The 11,250-nt window shown below is 36.9% G+C and overlaps 1 protein-coding gene across 2 annotated transcripts in view; it reads left to right on the top strand.

Annotated features, from left to right (window-relative positions):
• Nucleotides 1-8,727: 8,727 nt before the first annotated feature.
• The window catches only part of LOC109205225, a 9,667-nt gene continuing 7,144 nt past the window's right edge, over nucleotides 8,728-11,250 (top strand). The window contains exons 1-6 of one of the 2 annotated variants that reach the window (XM_019367910.1): nucleotides 8,728-8,878; nucleotides 8,966-9,028; nucleotides 10,301-10,391; nucleotides 10,557-10,660; nucleotides 10,751-10,789; nucleotides 11,123-11,206. In XM_019367910.1, the coding sequence (XP_019223455.1) occupies nucleotides 8,990-9,028; nucleotides 10,301-10,391; nucleotides 10,557-10,660; nucleotides 10,751-10,789; nucleotides 11,123-11,206 (357 nt within the window). In that variant the 5' untranslated portion in view covers nucleotides 8,728-8,878; nucleotides 8,966-8,989. Of the gene's footprint in view, nucleotides 8,879-8,965; nucleotides 9,029-10,300; nucleotides 10,392-10,551; nucleotides 10,661-10,750; nucleotides 10,790-11,122; nucleotides 11,207-11,250 lie in introns of both variants that reach the window. The other variant, XM_019367909.1, reaches the window with a different exon arrangement.

Here is an 11,250-nt window from a genome sequence, read left to right as displayed (position 1 = left end):
CTTAGGGGATGGGAATAAACAAATCAAGAAAAGAAGAAAACAAAAAGGTAAACAAGTCAGTAAGGAGTATTAAAAGGTTGTTTGCGATATTTAAACACATATTGCGGAATTATAAATTCGCGTCCTAATTTGGGCACCTCATTGTGCCCGAGGTAGGCCTAAGCGACATATAGATTGGAGAAAATTGATACCAATAACTGCGACATTTCATTAATATGAAAAATAAATCGAATCTCTACTAAAATGACAATAATGATAAAGAGTCACTAATGGCATGTGCCTTATTACAACCAAAGCCTAAAACAAGTCTAGAAAGAAAGTAAAACATAATTCCTAATCTACTTGGTCGGACCTTCTCCATGCTTGTCACTTGGTGAGAGATTTTTCCACCAATCCGGCAGCAAAGGTGGAATATTCCGAACCATGCCAAACCTGGGGAACTCGTTCCTCATTTCTGCAAAACAGATAAAGTTAGCCCTTGCCCCCTCCAAATTCAGCTATTTTCACGTTAATGATCAACATATTGGTATGTTTTTTCTCCAAATGATGCACAGATCGTGATTGTGTCCATTGGGATTATGGAAATCCTGGCGGACTTTGGACAAGGTTTGTCTTAGTGAGTTATTGCACGGACAACGTTCTAACTCATACTAGGTTTAGACATGATGCATGCACACTTGATTTTAGAATGGGGTTTCTAGAAGAGTCTAGACTGGTACCCTCAAGCGGACTACTTGAGAGGGAAAGGAACAGAACCGTCGCTTGCACCACTGATCGACTAGTTTTACTGCAAATAAGCCTTTCTAAATTTATAGGGTGATTTTAGGAAGAGCGCGGACACTCATCAAGTGCCGCTATGGTATTAATACGCACGAGTGGAATATGATCTGAGCATGCTTTATGCAAAAATAACACGTAAAGTATCTTCACGTTGAAAGCAGTAAATACAATTGAATGGAATGTAAAGACATAATAGAAAGGAAAACAAGGAAGAAGTTAGTTCACTTAATGAGAGAATAAAGCAAATAAAGGGATAAGGATTGGGGAAAGACATGATATAGCAAAATTAAAAGTTTGGAACAAGTGAACATGATTAGGAGATTAGGGGAAACACACGTTGTAATCAAATTAAACAAGAGCTTCATATGAGTTCATATAAAGGGAAAATAGGGGAAAGGATGTGCATGTAGCAATAAAAGGGAAAATGGGAGCGGGAGATTCAGGCAACAACAAAATAACAAAGACACGCTTATCATGGAAGACTAATTCGCAAATATCAAGTTCGTAATGGTAAGAGACTAAAATCCCCAACAGAGTCACCAAGTTGTCGCGTCCCTTTTTCTCTCGAAATTAGGTTTCTACACGTGACAAGTTTTTTAAGGAAGGGTTTTTAAAAGAGAGAGTCACCACTTAACGGGTTTGAGGTGCGTTAGGGCACCTATTTTGTAGATAATTCTATTTGACTAGTTTGCGTCACCAAAGATCGGGTAAGGGCTCGAAATTACCTCGAAGAGAAGGTGTTAGGCACTCTTGGAGGTCCACAACTGTGGGTCCAGGCAGAACTCAATTATATGAATTAGTATATATGATCAAAGCTAAGAAACAAGGAATAACTAAATGTGAATGAACAATTGAAAGACAAAGGGGAAGGGGGGTCCTAAATTTTTTCGTCTAAACGATCACCCCGTGCAATAAATAATACTTCGTAACTCCCTCGAGATGGGGTGTTACTCATATTATTCAGTGGGCATAGACTATCATCTCCTGCTACCCTATTACTATCTTTAAGTTGTTACCTAAAGCGCACTAGTTGATTCTAAACCGTGCCTTATGCGTGCACTACCCGTCCCACACCTATGGTCCAGGAGGCATTTGGACCTCTATTTCAGGGGGGTTCTAGACTTTAACTTAGGCTGCTCAAAAATATCAAAAATCTAGGCGACACACAAAACACATTGGAATTTCACTTATAAGCAAGTAAGGGCTCAAGTTGGCCTCCGCAATTAGACAACAAATGCACGCAAGTCAGATTAACAAAACAGTTGCTGATTTTAAACAATTAAGAATCCAGAAACCTATGGACATGATCTCTATATGAATCTGGATTTAATTGGTGGATATTTATACGCAAAAGCCATTATACTTTCCAAAATCTATATGATTTGCCTACTGATTTTAAACATAGGAATTAAACCTATAGGCATGATGTCTAGGCGTTTTACACGATAATAAACAGTGGTAATTACAGAGAACACATTCAGAATCACTTATTTGATCCAATAGGCAGGTTTTCTAGTGAGAGTAACAACATAATATTTGGAAACGGGCAGAAGGGATAATTAGGTTGATTCACACCTATAGGCATGCTTTCTACAATTTTCTAGTTTTAGATCCTATAAGCATAATCTCTACAACTTGAATAGAACAGTATGCAAATAGGCATTTTGCACACATATTGGATATAAAATTCCCTATAGGCATGGTTTTTAACACAATTGAACCAAGTATTGAACCTATAGGCAGGATTGCTAACGTATAATGTCTGAACATAATAGGACACCTATAGGCATGATTTCTAACACACGATAACTGAAGATTGTCGCGCCCCCTTTTTTCCCTCCTCGCGTCGGGAGAATCGGGTTAATGACATTTGGGTATGGGACAACTCGTTCCTTTTGGGAACTGGGTTTTGCATTTTTGAAGAGTCGCCACCTAATGATTTATGGGGCATTAGGACACCTACAATGTTCAATTACAACTACATTTTGATAACCAGAGATAGGGAGGGCTTGAAATTATCCCAAGGGGAAGGTGTTAGGCAACCCTCAGGATCCACTAGTGTGGTTCCCGGCCAGACAATTTTTTGTGAATTTGGTGCAATTAGCATGTAAGCAGATAAGGCTCAAATAAGAGGGGATTTTAATACACAAATGCTTGAAAGTAAACAAGGTTTGAAAGAGCAATTGTTAAAAGGCTGATTTTTTGAAAGGAAGTCATAATACTTTAAAGACAAAAAAGAGAGGGGAAAGGGGGTCCTAGGTTTATTTATAATATGGATCACATCAATGTAATACCCGGTAATCACTCCTCAAAGAGGGGCTACACGCGGTATTAGCGCACCGACCATCATATCCATATCTACCCTGCCCACCCCGTTAAGATACTAAAGCGCGGATTGGTCTCGACCACTATTGCATGCTATTACCCATCCCATTCCTATCAGTCCCGAAGGCACTTAGGACTATTATTCCTAAAAAGAGAGGGATATTATGCTGACTTGGGGTTTCAAAGGTGAAAATCTAAGGCGACATACAAAACATATAGGGCAGCACAATAACAGGGGAAGCACATAAACAACAAAGGCTCATATATACCTCCTCAGACAAAGCAATCAAACAACATGACTCAAACAACAAGTAGGGTCTGAAAATATTAAGACAAAAAGGGAGTTTAAGTTGTTGAAGCAGACCAATTTATTACATAACTCAGATAAGAAGTCCGAATCAGGCCTGCCTGCTGGTTGTAGCAATTATTAATTATCAGAAACGGGCTCAGTTTTATTTATTGTTACTACCTAAGGTTTGCCTAAGTGTTTGGGGGCAGAATCCTATGAGCATGGTATCTATTACTGATTTAGAATGTGGTAAAGCAGTAACAAACTTAAAAGATGAGCGATTTGAAATCCTATAGGCATGCTTGCTAAACCGTATTAAATAGGGGATTAAATTATAAAAACTGGTTCGGAATAGACTGATTTTAAATTAGACTAGTCTCAGATTCTGCAGATGATGGCATCCGTTATTGCTGGTTTTAACTCCTATAGACATGATATCTAGTGTTGCTGATTTTAATTCCTATAGACATGATATCTAGTTGAACGAGAAATGGAAACATGCAGGTTTTCACTTGGGAATTCCTATAGGCATGATCTCTATACATTATACTGATTTTAACCTTATAAACATGATACTCATTTATAGCCGTTTAGATCCTAGAGCATGATGTCTAACTGGTAAAAAGAAATTACGTGCAGAATCAAGTCCTATAGGCAGGTTATCTAGGTGTGAAGTTGAACATGCGGAATTTTAAATGAACCCCTATAGGCATGGTATCTAAAATGCAGAATCGAACATGCAGGATGTAAAACAGTCCTATAGGCATGCTTTCTAAATGCAGAATTGAATCATTCAAAACACAAATCTTATAGGCATGTTTTCTACCTTGAGCATGCATAATTACCCATCCCTTTTTCACTAGCCAACCCCAGATGTTCATTACAAATTATTACAGACCAATTGCTGAATTACATTAAGAAAATACATAAAAAAAGGAAATTACAACCATAGGAAGCCTGATGCTGACTTCCTCTCTGAGTTATGGAACAAAATGCCTCAACTACCATTTGTTTCAAAGCCTTTCTCGGACCTGGGTTTGTTAGAGTTCCCTAAGGGTCTCAAGGAACCCCGGGCAGTGCTTACACCCAGGTTCAATAGAACCAGATAAAGATTAGTGCAGTGTGGAAGGGCCAGCCCTTATGTGTCCAAGTTCAGAGGGAGCTCATGGGTCCCAAGGCAAGGCTCACACAAGAGGGGCAGAACTTAAGTCTAAGAAGATAGTGGAAGTGCAGGAATGGAGTCTTAAAACTGAAGGGATAAGGAGAGGGGTAAAAGGTGATTAGGGAAGCAGTAATTAGTAAAATACAGAGTTGATAACTTCATACAAAGGGGGTTAGGGGTTGGGAATTCATTGCAAGGAGCCTATGCACTTAGGCAAGGGTCAGCTTTGGGCATGCACAACATAGAAGATGCTGGCATGCCTATAAGCCAACCAGAACACACAACAACTAGAGAAAACATGGAGGTTATGGTCCCAGGGGATCAAGTTTGGGTCATGGACAACAATGTTCAATGCTGCCATGCCCCAAACCAACCACATATACCAAACAAATTGGGGATGGGGATTTAAGATTCACAAACCATGATAAGTAAGTAACAGAAACATTAATTCATAACAGAAAAGGCAGAATACAACATGCTTAACAATGGAACTTAGTTAAATACAAACAAGAGACAAACAAGAATGAAAGAAACAGTAAAGAAACATGTTGTTGTTGATGCTGAAAAATTAGTTAGAACATACCAGTCAGAGAAGCAAAGTGCAGTAAAGAAAAGTAAGTAGGACTCCAAAGTATAACCTTGGCTTTCAGCCGGCTAAACAGATAGTAGCACAAGTAGCAGTAAAACAAGAGAGAGTTTTTGAGTGTAAGTGTGTGTTCTGAACTTAAAATTGTTCGTGTCTTTGAAAGAAGAGAAGGTGGGTATTTATAGTTTTGAAAACGAGTATTAATTAAGGTAATAAGCAAAGACTTAACATAAACATGGAAACGATCACTATTCAGAATCAATTACACACATGATTGCCTTTAATTAAGGGATCACTTTCTTAACGGGCAGTGACAGATTCAAAATAAGGAAAGAAATCAATTTATTGGCAGACTGATTATTGCCATAAAAGAAGTAGTAAAACCATCAAGTAAGTGATTAAGTCTAAGTACAGGAATATACTTGTTTTGGAAAGGATTCAGTAAGGCAAACAAGGAAAGAAATCAATTAACCTTAACGGGCGAGTGAAATCAGATTTTCACAAAAGAAAAGTTTGAAATCAGTCACAAAATTGAAGATCAATCAAACAGGGAAACATAGCATACAAATAGAGTGCACAAACACTAGACATGCAAGGCCAAACTATCGGCAAAAGGAAACAACATGCGATAATGGCACAAAGTTAGTAGACAGCAAACATTCGAAGCATGATGGTCACGTAGGTCAAGCTTCAGTGACTTAGTAGTAGAGGAAAAGATAGAGTATAAGAAGCAGGTAAAGGGGTCAAGTGAAAAACCCTTCTGAAGACATAGTCGAGTTTCAAATATAGTAAGAACCCAGAATCACATAAAGAAAAGAGATGCTGAAACAAAGGAATTTCAAATCAGGTCGAGCAAGTTCAAATAGATGAATTGCACAAGCAGTTTCAGAAACTCGAATAGACCCCAAAGAAATTAGGGTTTTGAAACAAATCGAGTTTAAAGATGATGAGCAAACAGATTACACAAATACTTAGAGACTCAACTGAACCCAAAAGAAATAAGGGTTTTCAACACCAATCGAGTCTAGAGATGATATGTAAGTAAATCAAACAAACAAATAGTCTCAGGAACTCGAATAAACCCAAAAATTAGGGTTTTCAACACCAATCGAGTCTAGAGATGATAAGCAAGTAAATCAAACAAATACTAACAAATGGACTCAGAAACCTCAGAAGAAATTAGGGTTTTTATCATGCAAACTCAGAGAGGAGAACAATACGATCAAACATAGCAAAACATGTCAAAAATCAGAGAAAGTCTTGAAATAACTTAACAAGAAAACCCTAATCGGAAAAGATAAAGAGTTTTGGAAGCAGAGTTTTAAAAGAAACTTCGAGAAAAATGCTTAGAAGTTCAAAGCAAACATAGATCTGAAAGAAATCAAAAGAACCTTAGATATTAGGGTTTTAGAAGAACCCCAAGTGACGAGAAAGGCCTTGAAAGCCATTGATCTAAGCAGGAGAGTCAAAGGTCTGATTCGAATGGCCATGGCTGGCCGGAGAAAGATCAGAGACGACCGGAGAACAGTCATCGAGCAAAGTCTGGACCAAGCCCCTTCATGATCTGGTCATGAGACCACAGAAACGAACATGTAGAAGCCATGGGAGGCTAATACAGGTCTTTGATGACCTTGGAAGGCCATGGAATAGGGCGGATTAGGGTGGCGGCGGCTAGGATTTGAGGGTGGTGTAGAGAGGATTTGAGAGAGGAGGGGGATTCAGAGGTGGCGTGTTGTGAGGAATGATAGGGTTTAGGGGGTCGTTTGGGATTAATTAAGGTAATGGGGTCTGATGGCCGTTGATCATTTTGATCAACGGCCTGGATTGGACGGGTAAGTGGGGCGGTTTAATAGAATAGGGTTTGGGTCGGTTCAGATTGCAATTGGGTCGGAGTAATTGGGCTTCAAATTGGGTTCAATTGTGGTTCAAAATCAGGCTATAATGAAATAAAATGGGGCTAACATTTAAATATCCAATTTTTCCTATTTGATTTATAAAAAATAATAAAATAATTTCGGTAAATAAATTAAAGGTACTAAAATGATTTATAACACATATTAATTGTTTAAAAATACCATACCTAATTTTGTGAACATAAAGGCAATTAAATCTTAAAAGAGGCTAATATTGCAATTATATGCAATTTACCTTTAAAAATACTAAATAAATTTATAAAAATATGCAAAAAATTCCCTTGGCTATATTTGGTATAGATATAAAAGTGCAATAAGGGAATTACCAAAAAATGACAACTTTGGAAACAATTACTGAATTTTATGGATAAAAATAAGAGAATGAATAGATTTAAAAATCTTTTAAAATTAAGAAAAAGTAATGAAGCACTTGCATATATGCATATGTGCATATACGTATCATTTTGAAGCTATTTTTTATATTGAAAATATATAGGAAAAAATTTGGTGTCAACAGGCATGTGCCAAGCACACTATTGTAACTGCCCCTTTGTAACTACGCCTTGTAATCTGCCATAGGCAGCCCCTTGTAACTGCCCCTTTATATGTGTTGTATTTCGTTGGTTTAAGGCAAGTAAATATATATGAGCCTTCCAATAAAGAGTCCTTTGTATATTCTGCGAGAATAAATAAAAGGTTGGGTTTTACCCGTACTTATGTGTGTTGCTTACATTTTACAAGAGTAAAATAATTCTAAGTGTTAAATTGTGTGTGAAAAAAGTAAGGCTAAGTGGCTTGAGAGTGAGGTTGATGTCGTGTAGTGCCGGTTGTGAAAAATTGGCCTTGTAACACTAACAGCTTGTTTGGATGGTTGTTCCCCGTTGTATCGTATTGTATTGTTATCCCAAAATAATGTTTGTTTTGATTGTTTCATTAAAATTGATTGTATTGTATTGGTAAATCCATTGTTTCGGAACAATGAAAAGTCCCTTTTTTTGAAACAACCGATTTAGTGTGGTGGGATTGTTTTCTATTTTTCTTTCCAATTATGTCCTAACTTATTACTCCACAATTCTATTTTACCCTTTAGCTTTTTTTGCTATTTTAACTCCAAATCTCTAACCTATGACCTACTTTGTTTTTTTTTTTCAGAACTTCTGCCGCTAACGTTAAAAGTGTTTTGACGCCTTCTATTTTGTTTTTTCTCCTAATTTGCTTCTAACTCAATTCTAATTAGTTGTGCTACTTTGTTTGCCTTCTTCTGTCTCGCTCCTTTGTTCTGTTTTCTTAAGGTGTTTTGCCTTCTTCTGTTTTGTTCTTTAAAAAAAATTTTATGCATAATTTTTGATAAATTTAATATTTTAACATTGAGGGTATTTTAGTAAACTTATCAGTTATAGTACAGTACGATACAGTCAAACCAAACAGAAAAATATTATTTAACAATAACAAACAATACAATCTATCTAAATATTGTATTTATAAAACGATACAATACAATACAATACATTATAAAACGATGGGCAAGATCCAACCAGAGTGTAAGCATCATTGTAATTTGATTGTTCCAATAATACCCTAGATTTCAATAAATTATAGAAAACCCACTGAAAGAAAACACAAATACTCCTAGATTTCAATAAATTGTAGAAAAGCCACGAAATATATTAAAAATAGAATTATTATTGTAATGAAGCAATCATAAGTTGTATGTCCTGTCTGCGGCATAACCGCAAGGAAAGAGGGAAACCAACAAGGTGAAGCATCGGTTCTTGGCTTTTCTAGGGTTCTCAATAAGTTCATTCGAATTAGAGCCTTTGAAGGTTACTTTCTTAACCGCATAATTTTATTTTTCCTCTAATTCATGAAAATACGTTGTTGTGGATTTCAAATTTGACCTTTGTTTTCAGGCATGGATGGTAATTTAAACGATAATGCAACTTTACGTGCTCGGATCAAAGAATTGGAGCGGGGTATGATTTTACATATTCTGCTTTTTGACGTCTTTGTTACTTGTTAGTTATAGTTTCTGTAATTCTTGTATTTTTCTGTGTGTATGCGTGTGTGTCTTTGTTACGGCCGGATTGGACTAACATAGTCTCAAGTGTTCATTTTTTATTAAAATATGAAATTTCATTACTAAACACCAACCCACTAAGTGAAAAAGAGTACAAGTTGTTATCTTTACAACACAGTAGTTTCTCCTTGCAGCGAAAGATACAAATGAAATAAAAGAGTTCTTGTTCTAATGATGGGCACCAAGTACTTGCTTGTTTCACTTGTTAGAACTATTCAATGTTTTTTCATTGCTTGTAGATGATAGGTTATGAAGGTGAATCATATATGTGGACACAAGTGCTTTTTGCCGTTAGTAAGGACATATTTGCTTCAGTTTCTGGAAGACGTCACATAGTTTTTCTGGTAGAGTTTGAGGGGTATAAACATTGGATTACAGCATATTATTGGGATCGCAATGTAAGTGTACTAATAAATGATAAAACTGGTGGAACATAGTCATGCAGCAGTAGTATAAGTTTTAGGATATATAATGACAAAGGCGGACTGAGAGTTTGGGAAAGAGGAGGTGGCGATGGGGTAGGAAGTTGAGAGATCCGTCAAATTTTGTATGTAATTGTTTTCAAGAATGAGATATTATAAGTTTACATAGGGATGAAGCAACTAGCTATTGTGGATGTACTATGCTATTAGTATGAGCCAGACACTTCAGATAACGCCTTGCAGCTGTCACATACGGTGCTAAGCCTGAATTGCTCAATATTGAATAGGTGACGAACTCTGTTGAGTAATTGAGTGCCTAAAAGAAGAGCTGAACCCCACTTCAGGCCCTCCTAAGAAAATAGAAGGGACTTACCCTCCTGCAAAAAATGTATAGAATACGTAATAATGAAAAAGATGTTTAGAATAATTTGAAGTTTTCAATTTCTTACTTAATCAAAAAAAAGTTGGCAATTTCTCAACAGACATTATGCTCTTGCTACTTTGACAGTTTAACTAGATTATACCAGCATAGTATTATTCATTGTTGAGCTGGTTTTGATGACTCCAGAATGGTTCTGTTGTTAAGAATGAACAAAGAACAGTGTTATCTATTCATGTGCGTTCTTGTCCAAGTATGTCGTACTTGGGTTCAGAACCTTTCTAGCTTCTTTGCAGTGCTGTAGGCTGTAAGTGATTATAAGTGGGAAAATTGTATGTAATCTGATGTATTAAAGTTTATTGTTTAGAGCGTGATGAATTGCATAAAGATATTGAACAGCTATGCATGCAACAAGCTGGACCTAGCTATATTGGGGTGCCTACTCGTCCTCTTCATAGGTATAACTATTTTCTCTTTTGGGTGGTGGGGAGTGGGAGCTAGTCATTTGTATATTTAGGTTGTTTTCCTTTTTATGTTTTCTTTCCTTTTCTTTTCGGGTGGGTGGAAGTGTGGATTTTTTTTATGAGATTTTAAAATGGTCTTTTCTTAACCAATTAGGATAGCTGGGTTGGAGCAGGAGACTGAAAACTTGAAAAAGAAACTAGCTGCTTGCACACGAGAAAATCAGAATCTTGAAGAAGAGCTGTCAGAAGCTTATCGCATCAAAGTAAGATTTACAACTATTTCTTTATGTCATCGCAGGTGCGCTCTACTAGCATTCTGACAGATGCACTTTTTTCCATCTTCTCTTTGCTAGAGTCAACTGGCTGATCTACACAGTGCAGAAGTCTCCAAGGTCTTCTCTTTGCTCTTCTCCCTTCCCTATCCCCAGGAAAGGAAACAGAAAGCATAAGTATTTGGGTCTGGAGGTGCATCATGTGCCTGTTAATATAATTCTGTGTGTTATATTGCTCTGAAGCTATCCTTTCTCTCATTTTGACTGTTAAAACAGCTTCTGTTCGGGGGATGACTCATCTCACTATAATTTCTGGTTCTTGGAAAGCTAAGAGCTTGCAAATCAGATGTTTTAGATGTTCATTTTTGGTGGATTTGGAGTCAACTAAGTATCAGGAAGTGCATCATAGTCCATAAGATATTTTAACTTGGTCCTTTTTCTATTTTACTTCAGAACATAGAAGCAGAAAAGCAGCTTAAATTTTTCCAAGGTTGTGTTGCTGCTGCATTTGCTGAGCGGGACCATGCTGTAATGGAGGTTGTCAAGATTTCTTTTCCTTTTGAATACTCATTTCCCCTGGA

This window comes from Nicotiana attenuata, unplaced genomic scaffold (assembly GCF_001879085.1).
Source record: "Nicotiana attenuata strain UT unplaced genomic scaffold, NIATTr2, whole genome shotgun sequence".
NCBI lineage: Eukaryota > Viridiplantae > Streptophyta > Magnoliopsida > Solanales > Solanaceae > Nicotiana > Nicotiana attenuata.
This window is presented reverse-complemented; position numbering and strand designations above follow the sequence as displayed.